Source organism: Oncorhynchus kisutch, linkage group LG17, assembly GCF_002021735.2.
Source record: "Oncorhynchus kisutch isolate 150728-3 linkage group LG17, Okis_V2, whole genome shotgun sequence".
Lineage (NCBI taxonomy): Eukaryota > Metazoa > Chordata > Actinopteri > Salmoniformes > Salmonidae > Oncorhynchus > Oncorhynchus kisutch.
In genome coordinates, this window is record NC_034190.2 from 39667595 (window position 1) to 39694622 (window position 27028).

General features: G+C 40.6%; 1 protein-coding gene across 1 annotated transcript in view; it reads left to right on the forward strand.

Annotated features, from left to right (window-relative positions):
• Positions 1-388: 388 nt before the first annotated feature.
• The window catches only part of lrp12 (low density lipoprotein receptor-related protein 12), a 43907-nt gene continuing 17267 nt past the window's right edge, over positions 389-27028 (forward strand). Inside the window, exons 1-3 of the mRNA XM_020505737.2 lie at positions 389-1904; positions 15004-15060; positions 25391-25526. Of these exons, the coding sequence (XP_020361326.2) occupies positions 1823-1904; positions 15004-15060; positions 25391-25526 (275 nt within the window). The 5' untranslated portion in view covers positions 389-1822. The remainder of the gene's footprint in view (positions 1905-15003; positions 15061-25390; positions 25527-27028) is intronic.

Sequence of the window (27028 nt, forward strand, 5' to 3'; positions counted from 1 at the left end):
TATATTGAGATTTCCTTAGATACAATCTTGGCCTAATTCCAATACTTCCAAAGTATACGGAGTGTTATTGCCAGCATGAAAGGTGATTGATGGTCGCTTTTCAGGCGTAGAGCGCGACCGCACTGTTTCACGACAGGTCTGATTATAATGGAAAACATGCGTATGTATGGCGTGCACCAAATTCATAAATCTCAATATTTGTGTACATGCGCAATCGTTTCAGAAATGACGCATGCAGATATTTTGTATTACATTTACGCAACGGTTATAATTGGTAGTGAAAGGAGGGATGGGGTTCTGTCCATGAGGTTGAGGTTGGGTCATTGGGTAGTGGGGAAACACCGATGGGAAATGTGAGGATTGTGGGGAGGTAGAGACTGTGAAGCATGTCCTGTTATATTGCAGTTGGTATGCTGAGCATAGGAAGACATTTTCTGTGAGCTGGCTGAGTCGGGTGTAACCACATTTAAGCTTGTAACAATTGTTGACTCAAAACGACATGCAGAGAAAAATGGCAAGGAAGCTGTAGTCGTTTCCCTAATCCACCGGCCTGCACCTACGGGTGACGTTTTTTAAAATATATATTTAAATGTGTAATTCGCACTCCGACCTGAGAAAGGCAGCAATACAGCACAAGAAGACGAAGCAGAAGGGGACGATGATGATACTGATACCACCGATACCCCGGCTGTAACAACATTCAGCCGATTCATAGCTAGTTGTGGCTACAACGGGGTGCACTGTTACACACAGTTTAGGGCCCGGAGTTTTAGGGGGCTTGTGCTTTATAACATTTTCAATGATGGTGAAACTCTAAATAAACATTTTAGACACCACTAGAAGAAGACAGTGAAGTGACATTTCAAGGATACCTCTCAGAAATATTTTCGTTCCGTTCTGCCATTGCTTTGGAAACTAGCTTACGTTAGCGTGCTAGCTTGTAGCTAGCATTTGTGAGGTTGTGGAGGCGTAAACGAGAGAAGGGGGATTGCAACGCTCTTTTGTTTTTTAGTTCACAGTTATCTTTCGGTTATATTGTACTTATTTTTCTAGTTTACATTCAGTGACATATTTATGTGCGATTTCAATGTTGGTAATGAAACGTCGTTGTGCTAACCCAGCTAGCTATCTTTGTTAACGATAGCTAACGTTTGCGTTGAACACTAACATTAGCTAGCTAGCTAACACAAAGGGGAATTCTAGTAGCTAACGTGAGCTAGTTAACGGTGGAGTTGACTGTATTGCTAGCAATGCCTTTGTATTTTCCTCTGTTCTGGAACAATGCATAACACAAAGGTTAATATCATACTAGGATATGGGGTGGCACGTATATCTACACATGTAATGTGACGATGGATTAATATTGGCTAGGAATAGATAGATAGTTTACATTAGAGTAATCGTTAGCTAGCAATTAGCTAAAAATTCAATGTCGCTATTTTGTTGTTATGCTAGCTAACTAACTAGCCAGCCAGTTACAACGCACTGTTGCGTTCAACGGTTTGATTGCAGTATTTTGTCAAGACGGCTATATTATTGTTTCTTCATTGTCATCTAGCTAGCAAGATAACTTTATAAGATCTGTATTGGCTGTATAATTGATTGTCAATCACTGTCGGTTGTCTGGCCAGACAGGAATTGGCAAACGTTAGTTAAAATAACTTTAAATCCGTAGCAATCTCATTGGTTGCTTTTGTTTTTGTCACTGCCTAAATGTTTTTGGGACACCAAAGAAGAGAGCTTGCCTAGTTACATTTTTGAGAACATTGTAACAAGTAATAAAATAGTAACAAATATAATTAGGCCTAGTTCATTAGCTATAATGGCCTACTACACTTTGAGCTCAAATGGGATTTCATCTTCATCATGGATCTCTCTATACATGGTCCTCCTCATATTCACTGGTAAGTATTTAATAACTAAATATTTGTTACCACTCTCATACAATCTATACCACAGCAACTCAAGCACACAGCAGGATATGGTCATTTCCATCTAAAAGGACCCATGAGCACTGACGTAGGCCTGTGTATCTCAGTTGGTAGAGATAAGCCAGGGTTGTGGGTTTGATTCCCACGGTGAACCAGAATGAAAATGTATGCTCTAAGCCGCGTGTGCTAAATGACTAAAATGTAACATGAAGTTTTTAGGAGCATATAACATTTGGTGTCAAATAGAATCTAAGAGTCTATAATTTTGGGAGATTCTCACAATGCTATATGTATTTTGATTCGATACTGGGATTTTCTTGTGATTTGATGTTCCAATCATATTGCTCACTACAGTGCATTTGGAAAGTATTCAGACCCCTTGACTTTTTCCACAATTTTTAACTTTACAGCCTTATTCTAAAATTGATTAAATATTTTTTCCCATCACCAATCTTCACAGAATACCACATAATGACAAAGCAAAAACAGGTTTTTAGACATTTTTGCAAATGTATGAAAATTAATAACAGAAATGTCATATTTGCATAAGTATTCAGACCCTTTGCTATGAGACTCAAAATTGAGCTCAGGTGCATCATGTTTCCATTGATCATCCTTGAGATGTTTCTACAACTTGATTGGATTCCCCCTGTGGTAAATTCAATTCGTTGGACATGATTTGGAAAGGCACACACCTGTCTATATACGGTCCCACAGTTGACAGTGCATGTCAGAGCAAAAACCAACCCATGGGTTCGAAGGAATTGTCCGTAGAGCTCAGAGACAGAATTGTATCAATGCACAAATCTGGGGAAGGGTACCAAAACATGTCTGCAGCATTGACGGTCCCCAAGAACACAGTGGCCTCCATCATTCTTGAATGGAAGAAGTTAGGAACCACCAAGACTCTTCCTAGAGCTGGCTGCCTGGCCAAACTGAGCAATCGGTGGAGAAGGGCCTTAGTAAGGGAGGTGACCAAGAACCAGATAGTCACTCTGACAGAGCTCCAGCGTTCCTCTGTGGAGATGGGAGAAGCTCCCAGAAGGACGCAGCACTCCATCAATCAGGCATTTGTTGTAGAGTGCCCAGACAGAAGCCACTCCTCAGTAAAAGGCACATGACAGCCCGCTTGGAGTTTGCTGAAAGGGCACCTAAAGGATTCAGACAGTGTTAAACAAGATTCTCTATTCTGATGAAACCAAGATTGAACTCTTTGACATGAATGGTAATCGTCATGTCTGGAGGAAACCTGGCACCATCCCTACGGTGAAGCATGGTGGAGGCAGCATCATGCTGTCGGGATGTTTTTCAGCGGCTGGAACTGAGAGACTAGTCAGGATCGAGACAAAGATGAACAGAGCAAAGTTCAGAGAGATCCTTGATGAAAACCTGCTCCAGAGCGCTCAGGACCTCAGACTGGGGCAAAGGTTCACCTTCCAACAGGACAACAACCCTAAGAACACAGCCAAGACAACACAGGTGTGGCTTTGGGACAAGTCTCTGAATGTCCTTGAGTGGCTCAACCAGAGCCTGGACTTGAATCCGATCAAACATCTCTGGAGAGACCTGAAAGTAGCTGTGCACCAATTCTCCCCATCCAACCTGACAGAGCTTGAGAGAATCTGCAGAGAAGAATGGGAGAAACTCCCCAAATACAGGTGTGCCAAGATTGTAGTGTCATATCCAATAAGACTCAAGGCTGTAATCACTGCAAAAGGTACTGAGTAAAGGGTCTGAATACTTATGTAAATGTGATATTTCAGTTTTTTTTATAGATTTGCAAAAATGTCTAAACCTGTTTTTGCTTTGTCGTTATGGGGTATTGTGTGTAGATTAATGGAAAAAATAACATTTAATACATTTTAGAATAAGGCTGTAACGTAACAAAATGTGGAAAGTCAAGGGGTCTGAATAATTTCCGAATGCACTGTATATGTCTGCTGCAGAGACACAAGAAAATGAGTTTTGATCAGTCATGGAAATAAGTGCTGAAAACATGTTGGCACACTATTTAAAAAAACTGTAGAATAAGTTATAGGATGAAAAATACCTGAATTTCGGCGCAGGTACAGTCGACTAGTGCTACCTGGCATTTTCTTTTTTTACAAATCGATATTTGAGTCTTGGTATCGGTAAAATCTTGTCCAAATTATATCGCCGTTTGTAACTGCCGATTTCCCCCCACCACCATCACTTTCCAAATCCCCACATATCTTTATGACATTTTCTTATTTCACTCCGGCATGAGGGAGAATTATGAAAGTTCACAGAAGTAATAAGTATAGGTAGACCTACTGGTTAGTTTGTGTTTTTACTGATAACAATGTTGTCTATGAATCGGTAACAGTGACTGAAAAATCTGCAACAAAATTATTGCAATTGAATTGGCCACAATGGGGAAATCATAGTAATCCCAAACCACAGTTGCAGTAGAGTATGGCACAGTAGAGCACAAATAAGTAGGATACAGTATAATGTAATATACTGTACTGAACTCTACTTTTCTGTACTCTACTGTAACAGGGGTCGCATTAACACAGAATTCTGCGTATTTAAAATTAAAGATACAGATAAAACACTAAATAAATATCTTTCTGTGTTGTGTAAGCACAAATCTAAAATGCTTCTTATTGTAATATCTGCTCGACTTTAAAGAAATGTTCTGCTTCAGTTGCACTTTTCCGCTCGGATGAGAAATCTGTGCTCTCGTTGTCAGACTAAGCAAATTCACGTATTCACGAACTGACATTCTATCAGCAGACAGCACTCCGATGTGCTAATTTTCTCTGTGTACTTTTATCCGGTAAAATGCAAGATTAACTTCAAGCAAAGCATGAGGATATGTAGATGGTTACAATCATTCTATGATAAACATTATAAATGTGATGCACATGCTTCGTTTTGCAAAAAATACCTTGCTTTTTCATTGTAAGCTCATTTATTTGTGTGGCTCCTAGCCAAATAGCATTACACTTCTAACTGATGAAAATGAAGCTATTTTCTGCCAAATGTTTGGCATAAATTTATTTTGTGTGATGAAAATCCTTAGTTGCATGCCCATGATCACGGTTGACTTTTAATATAAAACACAGATTTATTTTGATGGTCTGCTATGCTAATGAGGTCGGCCCCCAAACAAGATCAAATTTGGTTGGTTCAGAACGGACTTAATATCTACCAATCTTAGACATGACTATGTTCAACAAGTTTGGACATCACAGTAGGGCACATTAGAATACAGCAGCCTATGGACATCACAGTATAGCACAGTAGAATACAGCAGACTATGGACATCACAGTATAGCACAGTAGAATACAGCAGTATTCTACTGTGATGTCCAAACGTGTTTAACATAGTCACGTCTAAGATTGGTAGATATTAAGTCCGTTCTGAACCAACCAGATTTGATTCTGTTTGGGGTCCGACCTCATTAGAATAATAGCCTGTGTGTAGAATAATACCCAAACATGCAATGGAGGATATTACATTTTTCTACCTTTGTACATCACCATGAAGAGAATGACATTCATGGGTCTTTCTATAAATAATAGGGCCAATGTGTCACATTGGGATCAACATTTTAAATGGGGGGAAAAAAAGATTTTCATGCAGTTCCACATGTGTACTTAGAAGAATAAAAGTGAATATGCAAATTGTCCCATAAGTCCACCTATATAACAACATAGGGCTAGGATTTCAATGTTATACAATGGTATAATTCATATAATTGTACACATAGGGCCTAATATAGAACTCCCCCATCTCTCCCAGCATACAAAAAAGTAGCCATTACCAGAATAATGCATTTTTTAGGCCTTACGAATGCATTGATAGACTGGTTGACGCAGGGACACATCATAAAGTCATGAATAGCGGTAGCATTAATCGCACCATTGCTGTTTTTATGATGAGAAAGTTAACAAAAAACAGGTTCCTTTTTTAATGGAACGATTTGTATTGAAATCCAAGTTGAAGGCAATAGATATTTTTGTCCTCATAATAACTGCATTTGGTTTTACCGCAACACCCTTCAATTGAAGCGTGGGAAACAAACAAAAGTGGTCACATCTCTCACAAAAACGTATCAAAAATGAAATCACAGATAATTGTAAGGGAGTAGGAGAACTTAAAATTGGCAAAAAAATAATAATTATAAGGACTTTTCAAGAACTAAATTGAGGAAATGGCAGATTTTCAAGATCTGCCTATTCAGGGTAACGAATGAGACACCAAAATGATCTTGACATTCCTTGCAAATGCCTTTTTTCCAGTACTTAGTGCCTGCGATGCAACAACAGCCCATCACAACAGCTGTGTGTCACTTGTGTCATTCTGAAAATTCCTTCCTGGATCAGATGATGTGTGAAAATGTCACGGTGTAACTATTTTGCATAATTAAGAAAGAACCACCTTAATGAAAATATAGATTTAAGTTTTAAGTATCAAGGTAAGGTGACTCGGTTAGAAGCATTACATTTTGCAATTTCATACATCATTTGGAATTTGTGTGCCCATGAAAACTTTTTCACCTGTAACAACACAAGAGACACAAAATGTTACGTAGTTACACTGCATTTATGGGATCTCTATACAAAAAAACTGTCCACCAGCTGTATCCAGGATTCTTACAGGGTTCAACTTCAATGTCAAATTGAACTGCTTAAAATGTATGACAACAATTTACACTGTCATAAATGCAAGGACAGAAAAATAATGTTTTATGTCACATGATTTTGGACAATCCGTCAAGACAACCATGATAAAGGGTTAAACAGGTTTTAAATCAACTCTTGAACTTGGTTGAATATAGCTATGATCCCCCTTATATCTTCATGTAATGACGTGGGGGAAAAAACGGCACATTGACTTGTCAACAGCTGCAACAAGTTGTCCAGTGTAGGAAATCCTCACTGGTACCCTAGTTTATAGAAAGGCCCTCATAATTATGCATATCTGTATAGTACAGATCAAGGACCCATGATGTCATTATTTTACCGTAAATATGTTACCGGATGTTGATCCACTTCACTTTACTGAAGTTCAATAGCCAAAAATGTCCTAAACAAAATATAAACGCAAAATGAAACAATTTAAAAGATTTCACTTGAGTTACTGTTCATATAAGGAAATCAGTCAATTGAAATAAATAAATTAGGCCCTAATCTATGTATTTCACCTAACTGGGAATACAGATATGCATCTTTTGATGCGGATATAAAAAAAGTAAGGTCATGATTTAAAAAAAACTGTATCTGGTGTGACCACCATTTGTCTAATGCAGCGCGACACATCTCCTTCGCATAAAGTTGATCAGGCTGTTGATTGTGGCCTGTGGAATGTTGTCCCACTCCTCTTCAATGGCTCTGTGAAATTGCTGGATATTGTCGGGAACACAACTGTACACGTCAATCCAGAGCATCCCAAACATGCTCAGTGGGTGACGTCTGCAGAGTATGCCGGCCATAATAGAACTGGGAAATGTTCAGCTTCCAGAAATAGTGTACATTATCATACTGAAACAAGAGTTGATGGTAGTGGATAAATGGCACGACAATGAGCCTAAGGATCTCGTGTTTGTTGCCCGTAGCTTATGCCGGCCCATACCATAACCAAACAGCCACCATGGGGCTCTCTGTTCACAACGTTGGCATCAGCAAACCGCTCACCCACGCAACGCCATACACGTGGTCAGCAATTGTGTGGCCGGTTGGACGTACTGCCACATTCTCTAAAACGACATTGGATGCCGCGTACGGTAAATAAATGAACATTACATTCTCTGGGAACAGCTCTGGTGGACTTTCCTGTAGTCAGCTTGCCAATTGCACGCTCCCTCAACTTCAAATCAAATCAAATTTTATTTGTCACATACACATGGTTAGCAGATGTTAATGCGAGTGTAGCAAAATGCTTGTGCTTCTAGTTCCGACAATGCAGTAATAACCAACAAGTAATCTAACTAACAATTCCAAAACTACTGTCTTATACACAGTGTAAGGGGATAAAGAATATGTACATAAGGATATATGAATGAGTGATGGTACAGAGCAGCATAGGCAAGATACAGTAGATGGTATCGAGTACAGTATATACATATGAGATGAGTATGTAAACAAAGTGGCTAGTTATACATGTATTACATAAGGATGCAGTCGATGATATAGAGTACAGTATATACGTATGCATATGAGATGAATAATTTAGGGTAAGTAACATTATATAAGGTAGCATTGTTTAAAGTGGCTAGTGATATATTTACATCATTTCCCATCAATTCACATTATTAAAGTGGCTGGAGTTGAGTCAGTGTCAGTGTGTTGGCAGCAGCCACTCAATGTTAGTGGTGGCTGTTTAACAGTCTGGTGGCCTTGAGATAGAAGCTGTTTTTCAGTCTCTCGGTCCCAGCTTTGATGCACCTGTACGGACCTCGCCTTCTGGATGATAGCAGGGTGAACAGGCAGTGGCTCGGGTGGTTGATGTCCTTGATGATCTTTATGGCCTTCCTGTAACATCGGGTGGTGTAGGTGTCCTGGAGGGCAGGTAGTTTGCCCCCGGTGATGCGTTGTGCAGACCTCACTACTACTTTTGGTGACAAGCTGAATTTCTTCAGCCTCCTGAAGTTGAAGAGGCGCTGCTGCGCCTTCTTCACGATGCTGTCTGTGTGAGTGGACCAATTCAGTTTGTCTGTGATGTGTATGCCGAGGAACTTAAAACTTGCTACCCTCTCCACTACTGTTCCATCGATGTGGATAGGGGGGTGTTCCCTCTGCTGTTTCCTGAAGTCCACAATCATCTCCTTAGTTTTGTTGACGTTGAGTGTGAGGTTATTTTCCTGACACCACACTCCGAGGGCCCTCACCTCCTCCCTGTAGGCCGTCTCGTCGTTGTTGGTAATCAAGCCTACCACTGTTGTGTCGTCCGCAAACTTGATGATTGAGTTGGAGGCGTGCGTGGCCACGCAGTCGTGGGTGAACAGGGAGTACAGGAGAGGGCTCAGAACGCACCCTTGTGGGGCCCCAGTGTTGAGGATCAGCGGGGTGGAGATGTTGTTGCCTACCCTCACCACCTGGGGTCGGCCCGTCAGGAAGTCAAGTACCCAGTTGCACAGGGCGGGGTCGAGACCCAGGGTATAGGGTATTCCTCTTGTCCAGATGGGTTAGGGCAGTGTGCAGTGTGGTTGAGATTGCATCGTCTGTGGACCTATTTGGGCGGTAAGCAAATTGGAGTGGGTCTAAGGTGTCAGGTAGGGTGGAGGTGATATGGTCCTTGACTAGTCTCTCAAAGCACTTCATGATGACGGAAGTGAGTGCTACGGGGCGGTAGTCGTTTAGCTCCGTTACCTTAGCTTTCTTGGGAACAGGAACAATGGTGGCCCTCTTGAAGCATGTGGGAACAGCAGACTGGTATAGGGATTGATTGAATATGTCCGTAAACACACCGGCCAGCTGGTCTGCGCATGCTCTGAGGGCGCGGCTGGGGATGCCGTCTGGGCCTGCAGCCTTGCGAGGGTTAACACGTTTAAATGTCTTACTCACCTCGGCTGCAGTGAAGGAGAGTCCGCATGTTTTCGTTGCAGGCCGTGTCAGTGGCACTGTATTGTCCTCAAAGCGGGCAAAAAAGTTATTTAGTCTGCCTGGGAGCAGGACATCCTTGTCCGTGACTGGGCTGGATTTCTTCTTGTAGTCCGTGATTGACTGTAGACCCTGCCACATGCCTCTTGTGTCTGAGCCGTTGAATTGAGATTCTACTTTGTCTCTGTACTGACGCTTAGCTTGTTTGATAGCCTTGCGGAGGGAATAGCTGCACTGTTTGTATTCGGTCATGTTACCAGTCACCTTGCCCTGATTAAAAGCAGTAGTTCGCGCTTTCAGTTTCACGCGAATGCTGCTATCAATCCACGGTTTCTGGTTAGGGAATGTTTTAATCGTTGCTATGGGAACGACATCTTCAACGCACGTTCTAATGAACTCGCACACCGAATCAGCGTATTCGTCAATATTGTTATCTGACCCAATACGAAACATATCCCAGTCCACGTGATGGAAGCAGTCTTGGAGTGTGGAGTCAGCTTGGTCGGACCAGCGTTGGACAGACCTCAGCGTTGGAGCCTCTTGTTTTAGTTTCTGTCTGTAGGCAGGGATCAACAAAATGGAGTCGTGGTCAGCTTTTCCGAAAGGAGGGCGGGGCAGGGCCTTATATGCGTCGCGGAAGTTAGAGTAACAATTGTTTTCAGATTAGCCTTGTTAAAATCCCCAGCTACAATGAATGCAGCCTCCGGATAAATGGATTCCAGTTTGCAAAGAGTCAAATAAAGTTCGTTCAGAGCCATCGATGTGTCTGCTTGGGGGGGGGGATATATACGGCTGTGATTATAATCGAAGAGAATTCTCTTGGTAGATAATGCGGTCTACATTTGATTGTGAGGAATTCTAAATCAGGTGAACAGAAGGATTTGAGTTCCTGTATGTTTCTTTCATCACACCACCACCAACTTGAGACATTGTGTGACAAAACTGCACATTTTAGTGGTCTTTTATTGTCCCCAGCACAATGTGCACCTGTGTAAGGATCATGCGGTTTAATCAGCTTCTTGATATGCCACACCTGTCAGGTGATGGTGCTCACAAACAGGGATGTAAACAAATTTGTGCACAATATTTGAAAGAAATAAGCATTTTGTGCATATAGAACATTTCTAGGATCTTTTATTTGAGCTTATGAAACATGGGACCAACACTTAACATGTTTGCGTTTTATATTTGTGTTCAGTATACCGTCAATAAGCTACAATAAAATAACAAAGGCCAATTCGTTTATTTTTTATTTACATCCCTGTTAGTGTGCATTTAATCCGTCCATCTGACAGATGTGTCATATCAAGAAGCTGATTAAACAGCATGATTTCCCTGAACAACAAAAGAAAGGGAATATGATCCATCACATCTTCCAAAAACATTTTCAACATGCATCTGTAAAATGATGGTGGTTGTCTGTAACACCTCCCTCTGCAACTGGATCCTGGACTTCCTGACGGGCCACCCCCAGGTGGTAAGGGTAGGCAACAACACATCTGCCACACTGATCCTCAACACTGGGGCCCCTCAGGGGTGTGTACTTAGTCCCGTCCCATGTAGTCCCTGTTCACCCACGACTGCATGGCCAAATACGACTCCAACATCATCATTAAGTTTGCTGACAAGACAACAATGGTAGGCCTGATCACCGACAACGATGAGACAGCATATAGGGAGGAGGTCAGAGAACTGGAAGTGTGGTGCCAGGACAACAACCTCTCCCTCAATGTGAGCAAGATAAAGGAGCTGATTGTGGACTACAGGAAAAGGCAGGCTGAACAGGCCCCAATTAACATCAACGGGGCTGTAGTGGAGCTGGTCGAGAGTTCCTTGGTGTCCACATCACCAACTAAATATCATGGTCCAAACACAACAAGACAGTCGTGAAGAGGGCACTACAACACCTTTTCCCCTTCAGGAGACTGAAAAGATTTGGCATGGGTCCCCAGATTCTCAATTTTTTACAGCTGCATCATCGAGAGCATCCTGACCGGTTGCATCACCACCTGGTATGGCAATTGCTCGGCATCTGACCATAAGGCTCTACAGAGGGTAGTGTGTATGGCCCAGTACATGACTGGTGCTAAGCGTCCTGCCATCCAGGACCTATATAATAGGCTGTGTCAGAGGAAAGCCCATCAAATTGTCAAGACTCCAGTCACCCAAGTCGTAGACTATTTTCTCTGCTACCACACGGCAGGCAGCACTGGAGCACCAAGTCTAGGACCAAAAGACTCCTTAACAACTTCTACCCCCAAGCCTTAGGACTGCTGAACAATTAATCAAAACTTGCTGTTTATCTATGCATTCACTTCACCCCTACCTACATGAACAAATTACCTTAACTAACCTGTACCCCCGCACACTGACTCGGTACCGGTACCCCCTGCATATAGCCTTGTTATTGTTATGTTATTGTGTCACTTTTTATTATTTTTTACTTTAGTTAATTTGGTAAATATTTTCTTACCTCTTCTTGAACTGCACTGTTTATTAAGGGGCTTGTAAGTAAGCATTTCATGGTAAGGTCTACACTTGTATTCGGCGCATGTGACAAAGTTTTGGATTTGATTTGAAGGCACTTGATTCTATGTATCATGCAACTCTTAGGTTTATTACCAACCAAAAGCATCTGACACATCACTGTGATCTCTGTAGTTCTGTTGGCTGGTCTTTGTAGACTCTACACTTAAACATTGGTATACTATGGTCTATAACCTTTTTGGGAAAACAGATGCTTTATCCCTCTTAATAGATAAGGCCAGAAAAACAATAGCAGTTACGGTCTTACTTAGTTTTAATGGTTCCTAAGATCAGAACGGATCATGTCAAAAATTGTTTTAGTTACTCCGCTCCTTGGGCTTGCAGTTCCCTCCAGACCTGCTTGAAACTCCAGGATCTTGGTTCTTTGGAGGAGGTTAAATGTCTGGTTCACTCACGTGACTGAGAAATGTGATTGTCATTAGGATGTTTATCTATGATGCTTCTATGTTTCTGTCATTTTAATGTACTGTATATGTTTATTTATACATTTTATAGTGTGTCTGTCTTTAAGTTATGTCTGATCTTAGTCTTAAACATTGTTCCACCCTGTTGCTGTCTTGGTTGGACCAGGTCTATCTTGAAAAATTGATTTTTATCTTAATGAGACTAACCTGGGTAACAAAAAAAACACTGCATCGTTTGGAAGGGCCCCTAAGCAAGCATTTCACGGTAAAGTCTGCACACGTTGTATTTGGGCGCATGTGACAACATTTGATTTGATTGTCATTGGATGGGTTAGCTTTAAATATTAATCAGCAGCACCAGGGCTCTGTGGGGGTTGTCACCTTTCTAATTCTGTTATTTCAGCCCATGTGAAAGGCAGCTATTACATTTAAATCCAAATTTGATAACTGGGCCGTTCCATGTCATTTCAGCAAGCCGTAACACCTGTCATCTCAGATTGTTCTGGAATCATTTCCGAATTTAGAAACATAAGATAAACATTCCAGAAACATTATTTTGTTGAAATATCATTTGATCTTATGCTGATTGATAGCACCAAAATTGGCCATTTTAATTCATAGGATTCATATAATATTCAATAATTATAGTACCTAACATCCAATTTGGACCGAACTTTTGTTTCTAACAATGAGTTAGACATGAGGAATCCAAAGGAGTGTTGAAAAGCCATCCACGGACTCCCCCACATCCCACCCCAGCAACAAGTGTATATGGTATCAGTTCTCTATGGCTGAAAAGTAGTATGAAGATACGGCTCGGAATATTGCTTCTTCATCCTATGAAATGTAATGTTTCTTCCCCCCCTGTTCAGAGAAATTAGTCATTTAAGTTGTTGGTTTTCTGCCCCATTTAAAGAATCTCCCCCATTGTTAAAGGGATAGTTCACCCAAATTACATAGCATGTGCTGCTGTCATACCAGGTCAATGGACTCTTTACAGGGTAAGAAAACCAATATGTAATTTGGGTGAATTATCACTTTTGACAAAAAGGGGGTGGGTTCTTTAATGAATCACCTAATAGGAGGAACAGCACCATTATAGTGGTCAGAACCTGGTAATATCAGGATGTAGGATGGGACATAAACCCAACATCTTAATTTACTAATTTCTCTGAACTGGGGGAAAACAACATCACCAAATTTACTGAGAACACATTACATAGGATGAAGAACCGATACTCAGAGCCGCAGCTCCATACTACTTGTGAAACATAAAGAACTGATACTATATACTTGTTGTTGGGGTGGGGATTGATGTGGAGGGTCCGTGGGTGGCTTTTGACCATTCAAATCAGATGTTAGGTACTATTATATCTGAATCCTATAAAATTGCCAAATTGGGTGCAATCAATTAGCTTAATTTCTCTGAGCCAAAATTATATTTTAACAAAATGATGTTGCAGGAATGCTAATCTTAACGGTTTCTAACAACAGAAGCGATTTCATAACAATCTGAGATGGTGGGTGTCAACCCTCTTTCTTGTGCTTTTTGAGGTGGAACTACCACACTAACAAACAAATGCAATATGCCTACTGAGGTGTCCCCCCCCCCCCCACACTACCATCCATAATGGGCATGTAGGCGTAGCGGCTAGCCTTAGTTCAAAGAGTTGATTGAGGCATGAGCGATGAAGTTTTCAGAATAATATGTCATAGGTTAGTACTTCTAAGTAGTTTGTGTAGTCAAATGATTCAGTCCTACAAAAACCTTGTCTTATTTACGTTTAGTCAGTTCCTAGGCTACCCCAGGGAAGGAGCAGTGGTTCTGTAGTCAAACTAGTCATTTAACAACATTGTTTCCTTTGTTAGGACATGTTGGAGGGTTTGTCTGAAGATTATTGATGCTCTGTTCTATTGCTCACTCACAGCACCACACACCCGACATTGCCTAAATGCCCTCAGCTCACAGCTTGGCTAATAACATAGCATAAGCCTAGGGCCAGGCAGCCAAGTACTTCAAGTCTTCCATTAGCCAAGTCTTCCATGAGCCTATATATTTCTATAGGCATGTAGAATTAATTCTTTCAGTCATATATTTTTTCTTCATTTTCTATGATACTCATAACCTGCAAGATTGTTAAGCCTAGTTAGTTTTTCACTTTCCACTATTTTCCACTCAGTTGTTGACCAATGTTTACGTGTGACACTTTGGGCAAGTGTAATCGTCCTCTCTAACTGCCAGTTGTTCCCATACACATTAGCCTACACACTGTCTCAAAGCTTATCAAATTCTCCTGCTGCAAGACTACAGATGTCATTTCAGTTGCCTGTTAATCGACGTGTTGTTTGTAGCCTATGTCTAAAGTCAGTCTTGGGTTTCATTGATTCAATAGGTCAATATTTGCATTTGCCCTAGAACCAGTGGACTTGCCTCAGAAGGGCCAGAGTTATGAATAAGCCCTGTTTACACAAAAGATGAGTCCAAAGCTTGTGATCACACAATCATTCATTAGAAAATAACCTTCTTTTTTTTTTTTCATCTTTTCTAGGAATTGCAGTTTGCTCCCAGCACAACGAGAACGTTTACGTATCGGGGATTTCTAATGGTAAGTTCATTTAGCCTAGATCACATGATTTATGATTATCTCTGAGCTTGTAGGCTGTAGGCAGTAACTTACAACTCAGCCTTTGTATTTGTCTGCGAAGAACCAAACACTACAATTGTTGCCCACAGCAGACTTTCAGAATAGCCTTTTTGCATGAACAGAACAGAACAACCAGAGTTGGACTGCAGATTGATGGAAAAGCTGCCAACAAGTCAAGTGCTCAGCATATTTGGGAATTCCTTGGACTTGGAAAAGCATTCCTCGTGAAGCTGGTTAAGAGAATGCAAAGCTCTCAAGGCAAAGGGTGGCTACTTTGAAGAATCTAAAATATATTTTGATTTGTTTAACACCTTTTTTGGTTACTTTAGGATTCCATATGTGTTATTTCATAGTTTTGATGTCTTCACTATTATTATATAAAAAATAAAGAAAAAGCCTTGAGTAGGTGTGTCCAAACTTTTGACTTGTACTGTATAGGCCCTCAGAAGCAAACTGCTTTTTCACTCACTATAAATAAGAATGTGGCCTACTTTCCTGATTCCATAGTGATATTTTGGTCTTGACAAACTCACAACGGGTATTCCAGTGATGGTAGTCTACAGTATGGCTAATCTATAATCTATTGGCTACATGACTTGCAAAGGAGTAGGTTATTTGATGCAGACATAAGTATAACATTTCCATTGTACAAAATTACATTCACTTACTGGCTCGAGGAAGTTTTGCCCTGGCTTGGAAACATCTCTTGCAAACTATTAGTAATTTAAAGTTAGGACTTTTTCTGTAGCCCAACAAAATTATATTACCCAACAAAAAATGTAACAGTGATCATAAATTGTATTTCCATAGCTGCACGCATCGATATCTATTTGGAATTAGGAATTGGAATTATTTTGATGGTGTTTAAATTGTTTTGCCCTGTCAGAAGCTCTCTGGCAGTTGAAGCATCTAGCCTAATGAAAAACGAGGTTAATACATTTTTTGAATAAATAATTTATTTTAGCTTATTTTAGCCTTTCGAAAGTATTCACACCCCTTTTTCCACATTTTGTTGTTCCAGCCTGAATTTAAAATGTATTAAATTGAGATTTTGTGTCACACAACACCCCATAATGTCAAAGTCGAATTTTGTTTCTAGAAATTAATTTTAAAAATAAAAAGCTGAAATGTCTTGAGTCCATAAGTATTCAACCTCTTTTGTTATGGCAAGCATAAGTAAGTTCAGGATTAAAACTGTGCTTAATAAATCACTGAAGTTGCTCATTATTGAACTCATTCTGTGTTCAATAATATGTGGTTAATATGATTTTTGAATTAGTACCCCATTGCTTTACCCCACACTAGAGGTCGACCGATTATGATTTTTCAACGCGATACCGATTATTGGAGGACCAAAAAAGCCGATACCGATTTAATCAGCCAATTTTTATTTATTTATTTATTTGTAATAATGACTATTACAACAATACTGAATGAACACTTATTTTAACTTAATATAATACATCAATAAAATCAATTTGGCCTCAAATAAATAATGAAACATGTTCAATTTGGTTTAAATAATGCAAAAACAAAGTTTTGGGAGAAGAAAGTAAAAGTGAAATATGTGCCATGTAAAAAAAGCTACCGTTTAAGTTCCTTGCTCAGAACATGAGAACATATGAAAGTTGGTGGTTCCTTTTAACATGAGACTTCAATATAAAGGTAAGAGGTTTTAGGTTGTAGTTAATATAGTATTTTTATGACTATTTCTCTATACCATTTGTATTTCATATACCTTTGACTATTGGATGTTCTTATAGGCACTATAGTATTGCCAGTGTAACAGTATAGCTTCCGTCCCTCTCCTCGCCCCTACCTGGGCTCGAACCAGGAACACATCTACAACAGCCACACTCGAAGCAGCGTTACCCATCGCTCCACAAAAGCCGCGGCCCTTGCAGCGCAAGGGGAATAACTACTCCAAATCTAAAAGCGAGTGACGTTTGAAACGATATTAGCGCACTCCCAGCTAACTAGCTAGCCATTTCACATTGGTTACACCAGGCATTAGGCTGATAGGCTTGATGTAATAAACAGCGCTGTGCTTGTGAAGAGCTGCTGGCAAAAAGTGCTGTTTGAATGAATGATTATGGGCCTGCTGCTGCTCAGTCAGACTGCTCTATCAAATCAGACTTAATTATAACATAATAACACACAGAAATACGAGCCGTTGGTCATTAATATGGTCGAATCCGGAAACTAACATTTCGAAAACAAAACGTTTGATTCTTTCAGTGAATTACGGAACCGTTCGGTATCTAACGGGTGGCATCCCTAAGTCTAAATATTGTTGTTACATTGCACAAACTTCAATGTTATGTCATACTTACGTAAAATTCTGGGAAATTAGTTCACAATGAGCCAGGCAGCCCAAACTGTTTGCAGTTTACAAGGGGCACCTTTTCATCCAAGCTTTTCATCCAAGCTACTAAATACTGCCCCTGCAGCCATAAGAAGTTAAACTACTAGCTCAGACACCCATCCATACCCCACAAGACATGTCACCAGAGGTCTGTTTAAACTACTAGCACACAGCTCAGACACCCATCCATACCCCACAAGACATGCCACCAGAGGTCTCTTCATGGCCCCCTAGTCCAGAACAGACTATGGGAGGCGCACAGTACTACATAGAGCCGTGACTACATGGAACTCTATTCCACATCAGGTAACTGATGAAAGCAGTAGAATCAAATTTAAAAAGCAGGTAAAAATGCACCTTAGAACAGCGGGGAACAGCGGGGACTGTGAAGTAGCACACACATGATAACGCACTATACACACACATGGATTTTGTGTTGTAGATATGTGGTTGTGGAGTATGCGCCTGAGGGCACGCACTTAGTGTGTTGTGAATTCTGTAATGTTTTTAAATGTGTATAACTGCATTAATTCTGCCGGACCCCAGGAAGAGTAGCTTCTGCCTTTACATCAGCTAATGGGGATCCATAGTAAATACAAATCACTCGGAGTTCCATTGTGGCAATTGTTTGCTTGCCGGGGATTATAGGATTGAAGTGGTTTCCTTGATCAAAGAAATTCCAAACCTACGTAAGAAACTGGGGGAAACGCAGATTGGAATGTTTACCTTTTCTACGCCGGTGGCTGGACGGTGTTCGCACTTTTTGGATGCATCTCTGCCTTGCTGTTTGTTGTTGTCCGACTGACCGGTGTTGCCCAGAGTTCGCTCTCCAGGGGAGCCATCTTCTTCCTCTCCTCCCCCATCTGATAGTGGAGTCGAAGGAGCACAGCAAGAGGAGCATGCAAATCCAATGATGGTCGCATGTTACGATCCATGGAAGCTGAAGACAGCGGCCTGCCGCAAAGCAGGCTACACTCCCTACGACAGGCCTGGAGCAGATCCAAACAACTGATAGTTTAGCCGACCTAGAGCCTGATCTTCCTGCACCTTCGTCACTGGGGGTACCTGTGTCTCTCGGCTGCCGTGCCTACTCCTACCCCTATGATTTCGATGTCGCCGTCAGCAACCTTCCATCCCTGCTCTGGATCGAGCGGGCCTGCACCAGGCACCGGGAGCAACTGACTTAAGTTATCCTGCCTCTCGCCCATCCTTAAAGGGTTCTCCGAATCCTGTGAAGCGTTGGAGTGGGAGAATTTCCTCGTCCTTCTCGCCAGCCATGGTTTTGGCAGCTCCATAAGAAATATGACTGTTCTTGGTGCAAAAAAATGTCCTATCCCGGAGCTCGAGTAAACGACATTACTAAGCTGCTCCCGAATGTACTACGTCAGGACATGGACATCGATTCTACTGTAGTCCATGTGGGTTTTAATGACATTATGAAGTCAGCTCTGAACAGTTGAAACTGGATGTCAAAGAGCTGATGGATTCTCTGCTAGACACTAATAAAATACCCATCATATCTGGCCCTGTGTCCTCTTTGAATCGTGTCATTGAATGCTTTAGCCGGATTCTTTCTCTTCACAACTGGCTACGTGATTGTTGCAGCTCATTATTGCAGCTTTTTTGTAAACAAAACACGTTTTATAAGGAAGATGGATAATAGATCATACCTTTTGATACAGTGGTAGCAATACATACATTTGACATTTTAGTCATTTAGCAGATGCTCTTATCCAGAGCCACTTACAGTAGTGAGTTCATGCATTTTCTGGTACTGGTCCCCCATGGGAGTCAAGCGCCAAGCTCTACCAACTGAGCCACATGGTTATAACATCAACAGAAAAGACAGAAATCCCAATGTATGTATTGCTACCACTGTTGCTGCTTATATTCAGAACTACATTCCTGTAAAGCTCAGAGGATCTCATGTTAAATTATGTTGGAAGTAATATGGTTACAAGTTCATCTGCCTCACCTGTCAGTATCTGGATAACGTGTGAAGTGCTTGATAAATGTATGTAATATCAACAGAGAGGTATATTTTCTGTGTGATTGTAACATTGACTGGCTTTCATCAAGCTGCCCACTTAAGAAGAAGCTTCAAACTGTAACTAGTGCCTGAAACCTGGTTCAGGTTATCAGTCAACCTACTGTACAGGGGTAGTAACAAACAGCACAGGAATGATATCATCAACATGCATACAGTTGAAGTTGTACGTTTACATACACTTAGGTTATCAGTCAACCTACCAGGGTATTAACAAACAGCACAGGAATGAAATCATCAACATTGATCACATCTTTACTAATGCTGCAGAAATGTGCTTGACAGCAGTATCCAAATCCATCGGATGTAGCGATCACAATGTAGTAATAATATCTAGGAAAACCAAAGTCACACAAGGTCATACAGTAAGTTTTGTAGTGATTCCTATGTTGATATAAACAATATTTGTATGCTTGTGGTGTGTAATGAGGAGCTACCACACTCTGCACTTGACACATTTCTGAAATTGCTTAATCCAGTTACTAATAAGCATGCACCCGTTTAAGAAAATGACGGCAAAGACTGTTAAATCCCAGTGGATTGATGAATATAAAAATTGTATGGTTGAGAGAGCTGAGGCAAATAAGTCTGGCTGCATAACTGATTGGCAAAAGTACTGCAAATTGAGAAATCGTGACTAAAACTAAGTTATACTACTGGAAATTATACTATGAAAAAAAGCTCCTGGCTTTTTACAATTGGCTCAGAACACGGCAGCACAGCTTGGCCTTGAATTTACACAGAGAGCTAAACATTTATAATATGCATGTCAATCTCTCGTGGCTCAAAGTGGAGGAGAAATTGACATCACTACTTGTTTTTTGTAAGAAGTGTTGACATGCTGAATGTACAGAGCTGTCCGTTTAAACTACCCAAATCCACATCGGGTAACAGATGCAAGCATTTGATTCAGATTTCTTCTTTTTTTTACGATAAAAATACACCCTATGGAACAGCATGGACTGTGAAGAGAACATCTGTCATTTTAGTCCCATTCAAATCTGCCATGTCAGTCATTTTTACTTGGCAGGAAGGTTATTATCCCAGCCCTAAAAACCTACTGTTTTTCAGCAAACTTCCAGCTCTTCAGATAATAATTATCCTGTGCAAATCATCACGCCTCTGTTTTTAGGGATATTACAGAGTTGAACAGGTGCTGCACCCAGTTTGGGTAAGAACATCTGGACAATTTGATGCTTGAAACAAAGTACTATGCATATAGCCTTCAGATTAGAGGTCGCCCGATTAATCGGAATGGTCGATTTAATTAGGGCCGATTTAAAGTTTTCATAACTATCAGAAATCTGTATTTCTGGAGACCATTTTGGCAGATTTTTTTATATATTTTTTTTACACCTTTATTTATCCTTTATTTAACTAGGCATGTCAGTTAAGAACCCGTTCTTATTTTCAATGACAGCCTAGGAACGGTGGGTTAACTGCCTTGTTCAGGGGAAGAATGGCAGATTTTTACCTTGTCAGCTCGGGGATTCAATCTTGCAACCTTACAGTTAACTAGTCCAACGCTCTAACCACCTGATTACATTGCACTCCACGAGGAGACTGCCTGTTAAGAAGCCAAGGTAAGTTGCTAGCTAGCATTAAACTTATCTTATAAAAAACAATCAATCAATCACAATCACTAGTTAACTACACATGGTTGATGATGCGTATTCGCGAAAAAGGACTGTCTTTCTCCAATGTGTACTGGCTCGTGAACTCTGAAGACTATTTCTTCCTAACAAAGACAGCCAACTTCGCCAAATGATGATTTAACAAAAGCGCATTTGCAAAAAAAGCACAATCGTTGCACGACTGTACCTAACCATAAACATCAATGCCTTTCTTAAAATCAATACACAGAAGTATATATTTTTAAACCTGCATATTTTGCTAAAATAAATCCAGGTTAGCAGGAAATATTAACCAGGTGAAATTGTGTCACTTCTCTTGCATTCATTGCATGCAGAGTCAGTGTATGTGCAACAGTTTGGGCTGCCCAATTTACCAGAAAGCTAATCTGTTACACTGACAATACTAAAGTGCCTATAAGAACATCCAATAGTTAAAGGTATATGAAATACAAATCGTATAGAGAGAAGTTGTCCTATAATTCCTATTTTAACTTCAACCTAAAACTTCTTACCTGGGAATATTGAACACTCCTGTTAAAAGGAACCACCAGCTTTCATATGTTCTCATGTTCTGAGCAAGGAACTTAAACTTTAGCTTTTTTACATGGCACATATTGCACTTTTACTTTCTTCTCCAACACTTTGTTTTTGCATTATTTAAACCAAATTGAACGTTTCATTTTATTTGAGGCTAAATTGATTTTATTGATGTATTATATTAAGTTAAAATAAGTGTTCATTCAGTATTGTTGTAATAGTCATTATTACAAATACATTTTCTTTCTTAAATCTGCCAATTAATCGGTATCGGCTTTTTTTGGTCCTTCAGATTAATTGTTTTGTCATATATCAACTTTCCTAGTGCCATACTTCTCTTTTAAAAGATGAAGTGGACGATATTGTGCCAATGAATTGCTACATTTCCGTACACGTCAGGTAATTAAACGTCTGGATAGGTTACAGTTCATGGTTCTTAATAATATGCATTATTATTTTGACTTTCTCTGAACTGTAGGCTAATATTAGGCTATCCTTAGATATTTGAAATATCTTCACGCAAGGAAGAGCCAATTTTGAATGAGGGAAAAAAAAGAATTGCAGTGGCAGTTTGGTAAAACCAATTCCGTCCGAATCGTCCACTGAAGAAATGGACATGCTGGGCTAATAATTACTGACATTCTATAGTAGTATTAGTCCCTATGCGAATAGGGCTTAAATCATGGAAAGGAAAGAGCAGGTGTTCCTAATGTTTTGTACATTCAGTGTAGAAAATCTATGGCAAGACTTGAAAATAGCTGTCTAGCAATTATCAACAACCAACTTGGCAGAGGTTTGAAGAATAGAAAGATAAAATAATGGGCAAATATTGTACAATCCAAGTGTGCAAAAATCTTAGCTGTTTCTAACATGACCTATCTACTAATATACTAATATATTTGTTTTTTCTGTGTTTTCTGTAGATTGTTGACCACAAATGAAAATAAAATACATTTTATTCCCACTTTTAACACAACAAAATTTGGAAGAAGTCGAGGGGTGTGAATACATTCTGAAGGTCCTCAGATGTTATTATATTTTGCCCTAGACTTTTCCGACCATGCCACAAAGTGTGATAGAAAATCAGTAGCTTACAGCAACCAAGCATGATGGACAATGTTTATTGGCAGGTGGAATCATGCCCAGTTAGGTTGCAAGGTAAAAATGTTAGGCGGGATCAGGTCAGCCCAGTATTGTCCAATGAGTTTGCATAGTGGATCCAAGCACATCTGTTTAATTTACTCTCTTTGTGCACAGTGCAGGGTTCGAGAACAATGGCATGATACACATACAGTTGAAGTCGGAAGTTTACATACACCTTAGCCAAATACATTTAAACTCAGTTTTTCACAATTCCTGACATTTAATCCAAGTAAAAATTACCTGTCTTAGGTCAGTTAGGATCACCACTTAATTTTAAGAATGTGAAATGTCAGAATAATAGTAGAGACAATGATTTATTTCAGCTTTTATTTATTTCATCACATTCCCAGTGGGTCATAAGTTTACATACACTCAGTATTTGGTAGCATTGCCTTTAAATTGTTTAACTTGTTTCTAATGTTTTGGGTAGCCTTCCAAAAGCCACAATAGGTTGGGTGAATTCTGGCCCATTCCTCATGACAAAGCTGGTGTAACTAAGTCAGGTTTGTAGGCCTCCTTGCTTGCACACACTTTTTCAGTTCTGCCCACAAATCTTCTATGGGATTGAGGTCAGTGCTTGTGATGGCCGCTCCAATATCTTGACTTTGTTGTCCTTAAGCCATTTTGCCACAACTTTGGAAGTATGCTTGGGGTCATTGTCCATTTGGAAGACCCATTTGTGACCAAGCTTTAACTTCCTGTCTGATGTCTTGAGATGTTGCTTCAATATATCCACATAATTTTCCTACCTCATGAAGCCATCTATTTTGTGAAGTGCACCAGTCCCTCCTGCAACAAAGCACCCCCACAACATGATGCTGCCACCCCTGTGCTTCACGGTTGGGATGGTGTTCTTCGGCTTGCAAGCTCCCCCTTTTTCCTCCAAACATAACGATGGTCATTATGGCCAAACAGTTCTATTTTTTTGTTTAATCAGACCAGAGGACATTTCTCCAAAAAGTACGATCCTTGTGCCCGTGTGCAGTTGCAAATCGTGGTCTGGCTTTTTTTTATGGCGGTTTTGGAGCAGTGGCTTCTTCCATGCTGAGCGACCATTCAGGTTATGTCGATATAGGACTGGTTTTACTGTGGATATAGATACTTTTTTTTAAATTTTACCTTTATTTAACCAGGCAAGTCAGTTAAGAACATATTCTTATTTTCAATGACGGCCTGGGAACAATGGGTTAACTGCCTGTTCAGGGGCAGAACGACAGATTTGTACCTTGTCAGCTGTTTCCTCCAGCATCTTCACAAGGTCCTTTGCTGTTGTTCTGGGATTGTTTTGCACTTTTCGCACCAAAGTACATTCATCTCTAGGAGACAGAACGCGTCTATTTCCAGGGCAGTATGACGGCTGCATGGTCCCATGGTGTTTATACCTGCATACTATTGTTTGTACAGATTAATGTGGTACCTTCAGGCGTTTGGAAATTGCTCCCAGGGATGAACCAGACTTGTGGAGGTCTAAAAATAATATTCTGAGGTCTTGGCTGATTTCTTTTGATTTTCCCATGATGTCAAGCAAAGAGGCACTGAGTTTGAAGGTAGGCCTTGAAATACATCCACAGATACACCTCCAATTGACTCAAATTATGTCTCACTGGTCAATGGTCACCCTCCTTCCAGTTCTCTGCTGCCAATGACTGAAACAAACTGCAAAAATCTCTGAAGCTGGAGACTCATATCTCCCTCACTAGCTTTAAGCACCAGCTGTCAGAGCAGCTCACAGATCACTGCACCTGTACAATGCCCATCTGTAAACAGCCCATCTACCTACCTCATCCCCATACTGTATTTATTTATTTGTCTTGCTCCTTTGCACCCCAGTATCTCTACTTGCACATTCATCTTCTGCACATCTACCATTCCAGTGTTTAATTGCTATATTGTAATTACTTCGCCACCATGGCCTATTTATTGCCTTAACTTACCTCATTTGCACTCACTATATATATACTTTTTGTTTTCTTTTGTTCTACTGTATTATTGATTGTGTGTTGTTGTATGTGTCGAATTGCTATGCTTTATCTTGGCCAGGTCGCAGTTGCAAATGAGAACTTGTTCTCAACTAGCCTACCTGGTTAAATAAAGGTGAAATAAAATAAATAAATGAGCCTATCAGAAGCTTCTAAAACCATGACATCATTTTCAAGCTGTTTAAAGGCACAGTCAACTTAGTGTATGTAAACTTCTGACCCACTGGAATTGTGATACAGTGATTTATAAGTGAAATAATCTGTCTGTAAACAATTGTTGGAAAGATTACTTGTGTCATGCAAAAATTAGATATCCTAACTGACTAGCCAAAACTATAGTTTGTTAACAAGAAATGTGTGGAGTGGTTGAAAAATGAGTTTTATTGACTCCAACCTAAGTGTATGTAAACCTCCGACTTCAACTGTATGTAAGATGGAACACAATCTTTGGTGAACCGTTTTGGCTTGAGAGCACTACTTTCAAAACTACCGGCCTTAAATTATCACTTTAAATGCTCATTTGTGTGTCTGCGTGGGTGTGCATGTGTGTGCGCACGCCTGTCTGTGTTTGTGTGTGTGTGTCCAGCCTGTGGAGATGTTGCAGAGCAGATCAGGGCATCCAGTGGAGTGATCACCAGCCCTGGCTGGCCCTTCCAGTACCCCTCCAGGATCAACTGCAGCTGGAACATCAGGGCTAACCCTGGGGAAATCATCACCATCAGGTAGAGCTCTACACCATCTCCTCTCCACAATCTATACCGCTTCTCTCCCTCTGCACTTCGAAACATTTCTCCCTCTCCTCCCTCAGTAGCTCCCTGCCTCAGTCTGTACCCTCCTCAGCCTAGCTGGATGCATACATTGCCCACGCGATAAGAGGGCCTGATTAATGCAGGGGCTGATTCCTCCTGGCCCAAGCTCGTAGGGGGCACTTGAGGTGGGGAAAATGCAGAGATGTTTTTTTCTGCAACCGCCAACTACAGAAACCTGCACTCAATCAGAAGATGGGGAAGAGAGTAGGTAGGGGGCCCATATGGGGGTTGGGTAACTGGGGGCCCTAAGCAAGGTGCAGAACACTTTAGTTGACCCTCTCAACCCGTTCCTAACATCCTTTCTATTAGCCAACGTGCAATCACTGGATAATAAACTGGATGAGCTCATTTCAAGACTGTCCTACCAACGGGACATTAAAAACTGTAGTATCTTATGTTTCACCGAGTCGTGGCTAATCGACGACACAGATAATATACAGTTGGCTGGGTTTTCCATGCATCGGCAGGGCAGAACAGCTACATCCGGTAAGACATGGGGAAGGGGGTGTGTGTCTTTGTCAATAACAGCTGGTGTGCAATTTCTAATATTAAGGCAATCTTGAGGTATTGCTCGCCTGAGGTAGAGTACCTCATGATAAGCTGTAGGCCACAATATCTACCAAGAGAGTTATCATCTATATTTTTCATAGCCATCTATCTACCACAAAAAAAAACGATGCTAGCAATAAGACCACACTCAACGAGCTATATAAGGCCATAAGCAAACAAGAAAATGCTCATCCAGAAGCGCCATACCTAGAGGCTAGGGACATTTATGCAGGCCAACTTAAATTAAATCAGTTTTACCAAATTTCTACCAGCATGTAACATGTGCAACCAGAGGGGAAAACCTCAAAACAACCTTTACTTCACACACACAAAGATGTGTACAAAGCTGTCCCTCGCCCTCCATTTGGAAAATCTGACCATAATTCTATCCTCCTGTTTCCTGCTTACAAGCAAAAACTAAAGCAGGAAGTACCAGTGACTCGCTCAATATGGAAGTGGTTGGATGCTACGCTACAGGACTGTTTTGCTAGCACAGACTGGAATATGTTCTGTGATTATTCCAATGGCATTGAGGAGTTTACCACCTCAGTCACCGTATTCATCAATACAGTCATGGCCAAAAATATTGTCACCCTTGCTCTTTTTTCAAGTAACTCACAATTTTCCCTAAAAAGTTGAAATTGAACAAAGTATTTGGTCTCCACAATTCTTTATTTCACTGTTAATATTACAGAACCTTAGTTTTTTTCAGAACTTAATATATCCATTTAAATTGACAAAAGTATTGACACTCTAGACTCAATATTTGGTACCACAGCCTTTGGTCAGAATAACTGCGATCAAACGCTTCCTATAACCATTGATGAGCTTCCTGCACCTCTGTACAGTCAGTTTGGCCCACTCCT